A 13,921-nucleotide genomic window follows, 5' to 3' on the forward strand; every position below is an offset into this window, starting at 1 on the left:
AAGGTGATAACCAACACCTTGAATTGCGTCCGGAGACCAATTGGTAGCCAGTGCAGCTCGCGGAGGACAGGTGTAATGTGGGTGTACCTCGGTGCACCCAATATCTCTCGCGCGGCCGCATTCTGGACTAACTGCAGTCTCCGAACGCTTTTCACCATTGCCTGGGGGAATGCTAAGTTATGGGTTCTTTCATTGTTCACGTAACGTTGCCCACTGAAGTAGTACCCATTTATCTACTTGTGGTCTCCCACTGTCGAACTGCTGGGTCAACAGGAGCTGGAGCCCGTGACGGGAGCTCAACTTGCCCTGCAACAGCAATGGGTTTCAAACGCACGCCTGTCAATTGTCAGCCAGCATTCTAACCTTGTGAGCCACCGTGCTCCTATTAACCAGTTTTTGATCGGCATTGGCATCATCTAATAACTGGGATTTCATCCAAACAAATAGCTTTGCTGCCTAGAAGAGAAACAAAATGATTTTTTTCTGCTGGTAGCCCCATCACACTTTTAAAGAGAAGGGAAGAAAAATTACATAGGATATTTTAATCTCCTCTTTCAACAAAACTCAGAAGTTTATCCTCTTCTGTTAATCAGTTCTGGATTACCAAATGGATGAGCTGAAAACCATACTTGTTCCATTTTTAGTGTAATTAACCAGGACTGGTAAAAACAACTTTGTCTCCCTCTGCTCCAAGTTTGTTGGGTTTTATAACTAGAGGTAGACTTGCTAGAGAAATTAAAACAGACTGCTAAGAACAGCTTCCCATTCATTCACACCTTTAGTTTCTATACAGGACCTGTAGGGAACAAAGCATCCTACAGTGAAATCAGATCTCTGGACTTTTTTCTAGACTAGATGTGCAGGTTAGGAAAATCAAGCTTCATGTGGCAAATCCTACCTCATCCCTGTCAGCATTACCCCAAACACTGCTCGCTATTAGCTGTGTCTCTTACTGGCACCCATTTCCTCATATTGTGGTCTCCGGATACGCTTCAAGGCGCTAGTCGTCACTTATAAAGCCCTTCATGGTATTGGACCTGGGTACTTGAGAGACCGCCTGCTGCCAATTACCTCCACCAGACCGATTAGATCCCACAGATTAGGCCTCCTCCGAATTCCATCCGCCGGCCAGTGTCGACTGGCGACTACCCGGAGGAGAGTCTTCTCTGTGGCTGCTCCGACCCTCTGGAACGAGCTCCCCGTGGAGATTCGAACCCTCACCACCCTCCAGGCCTTCCGCAAAGCCCTTAAAATCTGGCTGTTCCAACAAGCCTGGGACTAAGAGCTGTTGCCCCCGTCTCGAATGGTACGACTGTTGTGTTTTTTAAATTATGTATTGTTATGTGTGTTTTTTAAATTTCTGTCTGTATCCCCCTTCCCTGGTTTGAGTTGTGAGCTGCCCTGAGTCCCCTTCGGGGGAAAAGGGCGGCATATAAATATAATAAACGAAACGAACGAAACGAAAACTCTCAGATTAAAGTCTGGGCTGGCTTTGGTGAGTTTCACTGGGTATAGCAAATGTAGTGCCAGGAATGCAGTTCTTCAGAATGGGCCGGGGGGGTAGGGGGGTCAGACCTCATCATAAGTAATCCTCAGTATGTCAAGTATGCAAAATATACTTAAGGGAGAAATATATCTAGTGAAGACTTTCTCTTCATAGATCCAACTTGCAAGCGATTTGTGTACATATTACAGTTGTCACATGCAAAAAAACAGCTGAGAAAATGTAATTTTCTCTTTGCAGGGAGCAAAAAGACATATTTTTGTACGTGACAACTGTAACATTTATGTAGACAAATCAACTGCAAGTTGGATCTGTGAAAAAAAAATCTTCACTAGATTTATTTCTCCCTTTAGTATATTTTGCATACTGGTTTTCTTCTTGTATACGTTTATGCAGTATTTTTATTATTATTACAAATATGAAAGTAATTGTTCCTTTCTTCTTGATAAGGTGCCTTCTAAGACTTCAAAGGAATCATTTTCTGTTTCTGAAATTCCTGGCAGAATCTCAGGTAAGGCTATTGGTACCTACATTCTTAATGAAACAAATATACGTGGTACAGTCATATCTTTCCAAGCAGACCACAGTAGGTTCAGTATTCCAGAAAAGTTTATGTAGAACTTAATCTATTTTTAATTTTTAACAGATAGTAATGGTGCTTGGGATTTTTAAAAAAACAAGGAAGGTGTAATCAATATGATGCTGTTTTTTCCCCCCTACCAGATTATTTGGGTAGAGTTAAAAAATAGACCCTCAAATTTTAATCCGCCCCTTCTGGTTGCATCAAAGTATTATGAAATGTGGCCTCCAGGCGAGGAATGAACAGCGTGGCAGCCCAGGCTGAAGGAAATTGCCCACACGTTTCATTAAGGCAACAATATTAATCCTGCAACCATAACGTGGGAAGAAAAGAGGAGGCGAACCGCTGGCATCTTTACCACTGGTTCAGGCGAACCAATCCGAATCGGTAGCATTTCATCCTTGCCAAAACTGTTTGCTATATGCCTTGTGTAGGTTTTGGGAGGGGCGGATTGCACAAGACTACATTCATTCTGAATAACTCTGGAGTACATATACTACTATATTCATTTCCCCCATCACACAAACATCTTTCACAAATACACTCATACATGCATGCCATCTCAAACTCAGCTTAGTGGAGCAACTAACTCAAGATGCTTTTGGAACTTTTAACTAATGCTTCAGTGGTGGGTTTCAAAAATTGTTCGAACCTACTCTGTGGGTGTGGCCTCTTTTGTGGGAGTGGCTTGCTGCCCATGTGATCGGATGGGAGTGGCTTGCCGCCCATGTGACCAGATGTGAAGATGCTGACGACACTTGTCAAAGCCACCTTAAATTACCTCACACACAGCACTGGCATGCATAAGAATAGGATGTAAACTTGTTTTTTAAAAGGCATCTTTGGTTTGCGTTAAAACAACCTCAACACACACAATATTCTGATTGCACCACAAACTCAGTAATCATCCTTACCTTTCACAGAGGCACTGAGTTTTATAAATATGAGCATGATAGTGCAATAGCAATAGCAGTAGACTTATATACCGCTTCATAGGCCTTTCAGGCCTCTCTAAGCGGTTTACAGAGAGTCAGCGTATTGCCCCCAACAATCTGGGTCCTCATTTTACCCACCTCGGAAGGATGGAAGGCTGAGTCAACCCTGAGCCGGTGAGATTTGAACCGCTGACCTGCTGATCTAGCAGTAGCCTGCAGTGCTGCATTTAACCACTGCGCCACCATGGCTCTAGTGTAGAATAATCATATCCAAGGACCAGTGGTGGGTTTCAAATTTTTTTGGAACCTCTTCTGTAGGTGTGGCCTGCTTTCCGGGTCCACCGTTGGAACGTCTTCTAACTGGTTCGGTAGATTTGACGAACCGGTTCTACCGAATAGGTGCGAACTGGTAGGAACCCACCTTTATAAGAGCCGAGGTGGCTCAGTGGTTAAATGCAGCACTGCAGGCTACTTCAGCTGACTGCAGTTCTGCATTCGGCTGTTCAAATCTCACCGGCTCAGGGTTGACTCAGCCTTCCATCCTTCCGAGGTGGGTAAAATGAGGACCCGGATTGTTGTTGGGGGCAATATGCTGACTCTGTAAACCGCTTAGAGAGGGCTGAAAGCCCTATGAAGCGTTATATAAGTCTAACTGCTATTGCTATTGCTACCTCTGTAATGCTTCCACATTAAGCCAGTTTTGTGGCTTAAATTTGGGGAAGCCACAGTCTCAAATTACTCCCATTTCTTGGCGGTTTAGTTTTCTGATAAGCCATTTCCTTCCCTGTGTGAATGAATTTCACACAGACATTGAGTAGTACTTTATACTGTAGCTATAAAATGCATATTTAATTGCGCTTATATTTTAAATATTCATTCTAATTAATCATTTCCAGATTCAGTTGTTGAACCAGAACAGCAATGGCCATGGAAAGAGGTTACGGTAAGAAATAATTACTTACACGGTATTAAGACTGAGTAATAAAGTGGAATACAAGTTTAAAATTACATATTAAAGGGTAAATAAAGTTCACTTAGAAGGTATCTTGTGACTGCATTATAATTAACACTCGCATAGAACTAAGAAAACATAGAACTAAGGACCACAATTTTTTTTCCAGTTTTTCTGGTCATCCCACATAGGACCAAAGCACCTTCATGGATCTCTGGGTACTTGTACATGAAGAAGATTTTTAGGTGGAATGTACAGTAGTCCTTGGCTTTGTTTCTACCCTGTTCTTATCATAATGATTCTTCACACTTTGTGGAAATTCCAAAATAAGATTGCATAAAAGTATCTTTTCTTTCTACAGGAGAATAGTTTGGTTGCTAAATCTGGACAAGCAATCCTGGTAGGATTTTATGCCTATAAACTGGCAGGCTTTACTTCACACACATTTGGATTATAACAGCAAGCTATTGCCAACAATTGGTTACTGTCTTTATTTCATATGTCTGGGTATGGGTCACCCTTTTGATTCTGCCTTCATTGTCAAAAGTTAACAAAATAGGCACGGAGTCACTGTTGTTGCCAATAACCAAACGGACAAATAATATTACTTGAAAGGTTCCACTGCCCCAAAAATGGAAGTAGAGTTCAAACACTCCTCCTCCTCTTCCATTATCTCCTAGAAGGACCAGAACCTTTTACTGTAAGTTGGAACTCGCATGATCCATCTGCCTTCCTGTTTCTGTTCACCCTTCTTGTCATGAACTAGCCACAGTTATTTTTTTTATTGAAAATTTTAGAAAAAAAAACTTTTACAAATGTTTACCTCCCCCCTTGCCATCCCCACCCAAACACCCCCCCAACCTTCCCCCCCCCTCCCATGACTGCCCAGAACCAATACAGGGTATAAATCTTTAACAAAGATATTCTAAAATAAAGTTAGTATCATCTTTCATTTGAGCTTTAACTCTTCTCTGCTAGGCTAACTCTAAACAGATTATATCATTCCTTGTTTCTTCAGTCATAAACTATCTGGAATTTCTTAGTCCCATTTCTTTAGCCATCTCTGCTAAGTTTGTGACTTTTAAATGTCCATTCTTGAATAGTAGGCAAATCTTCCTTCTTCAAGTATTGCGCCAACTAGCCACAGTTATTGATTTCACCAATTTTGGGAGTCCTGAGAAATACTGATCTAGCTACCTAGCATTTAGCTGTTAAAGGTGTGTGTGTCTGTATGTGTGTGTGTGTGTGTGTGTGTGTAAGAGAGAGGAAGAGAGAGAGAATTAGACAGTACACCTTCTGACATTACTTAGGCTAGCTGCTTAGCATCTGGCAAGCTCACATCTCGTCTCTGCCAGGGGGTTAGAGAATCTTTACAATTTCTCTTCCGATAAAGTTTTTTGCTATTGTTGCCCTCCTTGACATCTTTCTTGGTACTGGAATTTTTTTCTTCAGCACTTATTCAAGTATCAAAGGCTCAGGGTTGACTCAGCCTTCCATCCTTCCGAGGTGGGTAAAATGAGGACCCAGACTGTGGGGGCGATATGCTGACTCTGTAAACCACTTAGAGAGGGCTGAAAGCCCTATGAAGCGGTATATAAGTCTAACTGCTATTGCTATTGCTATTTGTGTTACCCCATTGTGCCTGATCGGGACCCTCTTGCATATTTACAAGTTTATGAATATTAATTTTTTTGACTGTTGCTTTCCCACCTATTGTAGGGCCCCAGATGCCATCCTCAAATACCCCAGATGTGCCTTTCCACATCAGCATGCCCTCATGCAGCACCCTTAACTGCTATCTTGATTATAACAAGATTTACATTTGCTTTATTTCCTGCAGTTTTCCCCAATCACTGTGGACGTCTTAATGTCCTGGGATGCCACTACTTAAATATAATTTGGCATTCGTTCCTTGCTATTGGTAGTTCCGGTCTCCAAAACAATGAGAATTTTTACTTGACATCATTACACTATAAAGATCAATCTCTTTACTCAGCACTCAATTTTTACCATTCCTGATGCTTTGAATGAATATTATCAGTTTCTGCAAATCAGTTCCTGTAAATCCCTGTACTGTGTCACTGAATAGATCCTCAAAAAAAAGCAAAATATTATTCAACAATGATTCTTGCAAGGAAACTGGTATAATTAATTTTTTCTGATAAAAAAAATCCGTATGCATTCCTCCTTTATGTATTAAATTATAATTTTTCATTTAACGTTAATGCAGAATTGTGATCATAAATGATCCCAACTGATGAATGAAATGAATGAAAACTTGACTGTTGAGGAATTCCTCTTTCTCCAGATCAGCAGGGATAACCAGTTCATACAGCCATGTCAGAGAAAATAGACTGTATGCTGAGCAGCTGTTACACATTTCCAGTGCCTTAGGCCTTGAAGCTCCCCAGTCTTATCCTACAGAAAATGACCAATTTTTCAAAATATTTGCTTTGATTTAATAATTTCTCATGTAATATCAATTCTTTCAACCATTTTGAACTCTGTGAAAATTATTCTTGGAAAGATTCACTCCCGTATCCCCTTTTTCCCTCAGCCTTACCCCACAGAAACCTCTTCTATCCCATTCTCTCCCTCAGTCCAGCCCCACAGAAGCCCCACCTATCCTATCCTCTTCTCTCCCTCAGGTTTGCCCCACAGAAGCCCCACCTAGCTTATCACCAGAAGATGACCAATTTTTCAAAATATTTGCTTTGATTTAATAATTTCTGATGTAATATCAATTCTTTCAACCATTTTGAACTCTGTGAAAATTATTCTTGGAAAGATTCACTCCCGTATCCCCTTCTTTCCCTCAGCCTTACCCCACAGAAACCTCTTCTATCCCCTTCTCTCCCTCAGTCCAGCCCCACAGAAGCCCCACCTATCCTATCCACTTCTCTCCCTCAGGTTTGCCCCACGGAAGCCCCACCTATCTTATCACCAGAAGATGACCAATTTTTCAAAATATTTGCTTTGATTTAATAATTTCTGATGTAATATCAATTCTTTCAACCATTTTGAACTCTGTGAAAATTATTCTTGGAAAGATTCACTCCCGTATCCCCTTCTTTCCCTCAGCCTTACCCCACAGAAACCTCTTCTATCCCCTTCTCTCCCTCAGTCCAGCCCCACAGAAGCCTCTCCTCTCCTATCCACTTCTCTCCCTCAGACTTGCCCCACAGAAGCCCCACCTATCCTATCCCTTTCTTTCCCTCAGACTTGTCCCACAGAAGCCTCTCCTATCCTATCCACTTCTCTCCCTCATGTTTGCCCCACAGAAGCCCCACCTATCCTATCCCTTTCTCTCCCTCAGGCTCCTCTCCAAACTCCCAGCCAGCAGGCCGGATGAGTCACACGTTGGCCACGCCCACGCCCAGGTTTTCAGGGAGGGGAAGTAGACCGTCTAACTCCTTAGCATCAGAGCATGTTAATTATAATATACGAAATATTAATGCTCTGATGGTCATTTCAAAAAATCCTTCGTTATCAAACACCTAGACGCCCAAAGGAACGTACGTGCCAAATTTCAATTTCGTATGCTTTACAGTTAGGGGGATTTCATGTAATGTGTGTGTGGTGTGTGTGTGTGTGTGTGTGTGTGTGTATATATATATATATATATATATATATATATATATATATATATATATATATATATATATATATATATATATATATATATATATATATATATATATAACCTTTCACAGTTTCATATAGCAAAATGCTACTGTTCAATTGTTGTTGCACAAAGGGCTTGGTTTGCTCAGTTGAGTTATCTGACATCATTCCTGTCTTCTTCAGAGATCCACATCTGTTTCTCTGATTCCAAGAGCAACAGAGCAGGTTTGGAGTATTTTTATAATACTTCTCAAAATAGACTATGGCCACTATAAGACTGCTTTGATTTTTAAAGCAACACTTTCTGCTCCCCATCCAAACATATTCTACCATCATGATATCCACCCACCGCTGTTTTCTTTCAGCACATCCAATTGCCGGTAGAGCTTGGTAGAGCAGCTACAATCAGGGGTAGTCAACCTTTTTATACCTACCGCCCACTTTTGTATCTCTGTTAGTAGTAAAATTTTCTAACCACCCACCGGTTCCACAGTAATGGTGATTTATAAAGTAGGGAAGTCAATTAAATAAAAAAAGGAAAGTGCTTCAGTATCGGACAAAACCCCTACCGCCCACCATGAAAGCTGGAACGCCCACAAGTGGGCGGTGGGGACCAGGTTGACTCCCACTGAGCTACATGGTCACATCCTCCTCTTTCATTCAACACTATTTGTTGGCCCTTCATACCCAGAGGGATGTAGTATTTGAGAAGCAGGTTATTTTCTCCATCAGTGTGAGTGCCTTGCCCCTTCTGCATGGATCTCAAAAATCTTGATCAAGACTTACCTGGACCTGTGGTTCTTCAAACGGTGATCTATGAATACAGAACCCACCCTCATTTTCTAGTTCAGTACACTGAGATATCCCATATACTTATACACTGAAATATCATGCATATATATTAATCAGAGTTCATCTTGAATACATAGCAGAGAAAAGAGTCTTGAAAGTTAACAAGGTTGATACTATATAGTACAAAGTTATTTGTAAATATAAATATATTTGTTAATATAAATATAAATATTAACATATTTTAAATTATGGCAAAGAAGATATATTTTATATCTCACGTTTATAATCAATATTTCAAAAGATCTTAGTTCTACCATTCTCTCTTTAAATTGCAGTTCCAAGATGCATTTTATAGTAGAAACAAGTTTGAGCCCTTCTTGAGACGTGTTTGCAAAGTACAGCCACCTGAGCTTAGGAAAGGCACAATAGACTATTCCATTTTTTTAGAAAAAGCATACATACCTGTTGATAAAGAACAAGAAGACCAAGATCCACCTCCAGGTCTGCCTTTGACAAAATTAGATAACGGCTTAGATCCCAAATCAATCAGAAGTGGTGAGCAATTGTCAATATTAAGACTCCTTGAAAAAAAAAATGATTTGCAAGGGGAAGACAAAGAAATTGCAGTGGAAGCTGAAAGAGTAACAAAGCCATCAACTATAACTTCTGAATTAAAGCCACAAAGAGAAAGACTATCAGAAGCAGAAATAAAACAGGTTAATGTTTACTTCAAAAACTCTCTTGAAGCTTTTCTTGTTGAAAAAGTTGTAAAAGTGGTAGCACTTAAATCACTTTTGAGCAAAAACATTGAAAACCTAGTTGCAAAGAGACTTTCAGAATCGGAGTTACGCCAAGAATTAGAGGACAGCAGCCTATTAGATGACACAGAGAAATCTTCTTTGAAGGAAATAACGACTAGTACTACGGATGCATTTTCAGAATCAGACATTAGTGAAATGAGAGATGTTGTAAGTCAGCACTTGCAGGCTCAACTCATAGGAAAATTGTCTGAAAAAGGGATAATCCCAGATATGGTGACAGCAGAGAACCAGCTTTCTCTCCAGAGTTCTGGTGATAGGCTCAAGAAAGCTTTATTGAAAGGAGTAACTTCACAAACTGAAATAATAACCATAAAACCATTAAGTGAGAGTGATATAAGAGAACTTTCCAAATCTGAATCCTTAGATACTAAGGAAAGTTCCAAAAGCAAGCCGGTATTTACAGAAGCAGATTTATATGAAAGCAGAAAAGATGATGACAGTGAGTCTATTTTATTTCCTCTTAAAAGCCAAATTAGCTCAGTGAAAGAATCACCATTGGATTTAAGAAACATATCCTCAAACGCGTCATTAGAAATCATTAAAGTAAAGTTACCATTCAGCATCGAAACAGCTAACGTAAAGAAACATGCTTCCCTCCATGACACCCTCCTTCAAAAGATTTTAAAAGCAGAAATAAAAAGTTTAAAATCGTTTCTAAGCAAAGGTATTCAGGATCACCTGAAGGATAAACTTGCAGAAACTGGATTAAGTAAAGATGACCTGGAAACTGTGTGTCAGAAGTTGTCCTTGAACTTGAAGGAGAAATCTGATGAGGGTTTTGACGACGGTGTGTTAAGCAAAAGCGTTCAAAATCTTTTTGAGGCACTTTCCGAGAATGAAATTGCCAATTTAAAGTCTGCATTAAACAGGAAAATCCAAAACCATCTCTCGGAAAGAATTTCAGAAATTGGACTGATCACACAGGAAGAGTTAAAAAAAATACTCGAAATGGTGTTTCCAGTTGTAGCCAAAGAAACGGCGCTCAGGGCAGAGAACGGACCAGATTTAGCCAAAGAAGAACAGAGTGCACAGCAGATATCCCATACAACTCATACCCTACAAGATAGGTTCTCTGAAGAAGAATTGCAAAATCTAAAGTCTCTCTGTAGCAGGCTCTTGAAAGAAGGCAACACGGAACAACTTTCAGAACTAGAGGTAAAAGGATTAGCATCTGTCCTGCAAAAAAGCTTCGAAGAGCTTCCTGTACCAACTAGTCCCAAAACTGGGATTAGTAAAGAAATAGATAAGAACGATACGGATCACGATGCCTCTATTTCAAGTACTGAAAGCATTTCAAAAGTTAGTGATGTAGATTTACCCGACAAAGCGAAACACCCTTCGTATGAAAACCTTCCTCATACGTCAACGGCAAGTGAAAAATATAAAAGAGAAAGTCTAGGTGGTCTCATGAACAGTATTTTCGAAATACAAACGAAGAACCAGGAAACCCAGACTTCTGGTTGCAAAAAAGTGAAGCACACTTGCAAGAAAGAGCGTTACAGATTGCCAGGTTACCCTGATAATCTAGAGGTGTCAGATTTGAAGAGAAGGTCCTACGAAGAAATATCGCAAAGTAAGCCCCAGAGAGAACCCTTGAGGAAAACATCTGAACCATTTGCCTTTTCCTCTTTTTTGAGCGCGCATGACATTGGAGCCCAAAATGAAATCAAAAATTATCTTTCCAAATCTCCTAATTATGCTTCCAAGCCTCCCTTTCCAGTGAACCCCCAGACTTTCCTCTTTTTGCACCCGGAGTCTGAGGAAGAAGCCAAGCCAGCTTGCAAGTATCATCACAAAACCAAAACCAAGAAGTCTGAGCGGAAAAAGGATGCTGCGTTGCACCACTCACAGCAAGGAGGGACGAACCCTTCAGCCAAAAAGGAAAAAGCACACAGCCGACCGTCTAAGGATGCTTTGAAAGAAAAACATGGGAAAAAACACGGCGAGTTGCCTTCTAGAAAATTGAGCGCGACAGAAAACAGGAAGGATTCCAAAACGCTATTGGGTGGTGCAAAAAAGGAAAGCGTGAAAGCGAAGCCAGAGAAGAAACGTGATGACATCAAACAAAAAAAATCGTTTAGCAAGACGGCTGCCTTATCTGATTCACAACTATCAAAAAATGTTCAAGAAAAATCCTCGACTAAATTTCCTAGCACCGGATATGCAAAAGCAAATTCATTGGTAAGAAGATAATCAACTTTTGTTCTTGAAGATGACTAATTATATTCTTGAATGCATTGTATAAAATCAGAGTAAGTCTGGCCACCCTTTTAAAACAAAGATTGAACAGAACATTTAGCTTGTGAGATCAGAATTCTTGTTCTCGAAAAATAACAACTGATCATCTCTACAGTTGTAGAATATCTCCATTGTATTGGCTTTTTAAAAACATATTTGGCTCCTCTAGTTATGTTAGAGCAGGGGCGGGTTTCAACCGATTCGCGGCGGTCCCTGCGAACCGGTTGGTCGCCAAACCCGGAAGTAAGTAACTTCCGGGAACGGCGAAGGGTGCGCCCGCCCGCCCGCGGTCCTTACCCGGTTTTGACGAGTTCTGCGCTTCCACGCATGCGCAGGACGTATACAGCGCCTGCGCGATCGTCCAGGAGCAGCTGGAGCGTCGCGCAGACGCTAGTACGCATGCGTGCACCGCGCACGTGCACGAGGACGCCACCGGCCCCGTTCCAACCAAACCGGTTGGAACAGGCCGAGAAACCCACCCCTGTGTTAGAGCTATTATAATTTAAGAATGCTTGACAGGAATTCTGGGAATTCTTCCAATACACCAGGTTGGGAAGCACTTCCTTAAACCAGAAAAGCTTGTATAAGGTTTTCTCAGGCAAAATTGACAATGTTTTCTTACAGAATGGGCACTTTTTATATCATAGTCCAAACAGTTCTATTTATTAAATTTATAATCTGAAGAACTGCCAAATCCAAATCTCTCTGTAGCAGACTTTTGAAAGAATGCCACAGAGACAAACTTTCAGAATTAGAAATTGTCAGAATAGAAACTGTGCTGCCACAGATAGGATGCAAGATATGCTTTTCCTAGCTAATCTAAGGCAAATATTTAGGGTGTGATGAATTGGATAGATAATGGTACATGAAAAGGCAAAAATGGTACAATTTGGTGATACAATAAGGATACTTCCTAGTTTATGTAAAAGCCTTTGTATGATTTATCATCATGATGATACATGCATTTTTTTAAATTTCAATGTTTAGACTTCCATTGCCATAGAAGATTTAGATTTGGAAGCTTATAAGCATCTTGAAAAAGCAATTGAAAGAGCGCTTGTTGATTTACAAGGTGTTGAGGAAGGGAGCTGCAGCCAAGCGAGATCAAATTCTGCTCCAAATGTTGCTGGTCTTGTGTCTAAGGATGCACTTCGGGGGTTTCCTTCTGCACCGGAGACTCCAAGAAATCAAGCAGGCATGATATTTGACATGCTCAACAACCAGGACCAAATCTTAAAAATGACACCTGAGCAGTTGGAAGTTGTTCTTAAGATTCTCCACAAAATATTGAGGCAGGACTCCAGACCCCCAAATAATGGATGAATCTTAGCCTTCTGATCCTCAACCTGCTATGAGTGTGCTTTTGGGTTATTACTTTTCCCCCTGGTCATAATAAAAAATAAAACGCTCTTAGTACATTTTAGTTCGGAAAGCTTGAAAACTTATTTGAATTATTACTAAAGCAACCTTATATTTTTTGTTTAAATAAAAAGGCCATTCTCCTTTTTGTCCCAGCCTGATGCCTTTGAAACTTATTGGATTACAACACTCATACTAATCAACAACTGGACTGAAACATTTCTTCCAAAAGACTACTTGCTCTGCTGAATGCAGTTGATATAAGCAGTCCAGAGTTTAGCGAAAGAGTTAACTTGTATGAATCTTTTCATTATGATCCAGGATGCCAAGATGTTTTGTTTAATTAAGATTCCAAAATGAAACTCGTACATTATGATCTTTTAATCAAATTTTATTTGCTCAGTTATTGTTTGAATCAAGATAATAGGTTTTTAATTCTGCAATATGTGCCTTATAACATGCCATTCCAATTGTTGCTGACTCTTAAGGAAATTACATAAGCACTGTCTAGTAGTGTGTCTATATGGCACATCGGATGAAAGTATCGTATGCATCGATCCCCTTGGCCACATCTGCACCTACTGTCTTATAGTAGAAGCTGCAAGCCTGTGTTATGAGGTAGCTTAGTATGGGGAAGCATAACCTCCTGATGGACAGAATCAAACATGGAATATTCTTAGAATTGGATGTCTTCCAAAACAAATCCAGTTCAAAACCATCTGACTAGCATCATTTAAATTTACTCATCTTCATCCAGATTCTAAAAACCTCCAGGACGTTCACATCATCTATTCAGCCCAAGTTAATGTCAAAATACTGATTATATCTGACTCCATGGCAATGAACGTTCCCCGCTCTGCTGCTTTTATTATTTTATAAATAATCAAAGTGGAGAATATACCCAAATTCCTTCCTTTCCCCCCCAGAAGAACTGAGGAATTGTGGGGGGAAAGGAAGAGGGAGGAGTGTTAGGTATATTTGCCTCCTTCGGTTATGTATAAAATAATAAAAGCAGGATACAAATGTAATAAATAAAAATATGTAAACCAAGGGAGATACCTTTTTATCTCCAACAGTTAAATTTGCTGTTGTCCTCTAAGTCTAATGCACAGAAAC

At 40.3% G+C, this 13,921-nt stretch overlaps 1 protein-coding gene across 4 annotated transcripts in view; it reads left to right on the forward strand.

Moving 5' to 3' along the window:
* CATSPERT (catsper channel auxiliary subunit tau) overlaps positions 1-12,867 on the forward strand; it is a 66,399-nt gene extending 53,532 nt beyond the window's left edge. For all 4 annotated transcript variants that reach the window (XM_087707120.1, XM_087707127.1, XM_087707133.1 and 1 more), the window contains 4 exons: positions 1,955-2,015; positions 3,916-3,962; positions 8,723-11,389; positions 12,434-12,867. In XM_087707120.1, the coding sequence (XP_087563246.1) occupies positions 1,955-2,015; positions 3,916-3,962; positions 8,723-11,389; positions 12,434-12,769 (3,111 nt within the window). In that variant the 3' untranslated portion in view covers positions 12,770-12,867. The remainder of the gene's footprint in view (positions 1-1,954; positions 2,016-3,915; positions 3,963-8,722; positions 11,390-12,433) is intronic.
* The last annotated feature ends 1,054 nt before the right edge of the window (positions 12,868-13,921 follow it).

Source organism: Thamnophis sirtalis, unplaced genomic scaffold, assembly GCF_051295495.1.
Source record: "Thamnophis sirtalis isolate CommonGarterSnake01/CBP01778 unplaced genomic scaffold, rThaSir2_p1.2 scaffold_1, whole genome shotgun sequence".
Lineage (NCBI taxonomy): Eukaryota > Metazoa > Chordata > Lepidosauria > Squamata > Natricidae > Thamnophis > Thamnophis sirtalis.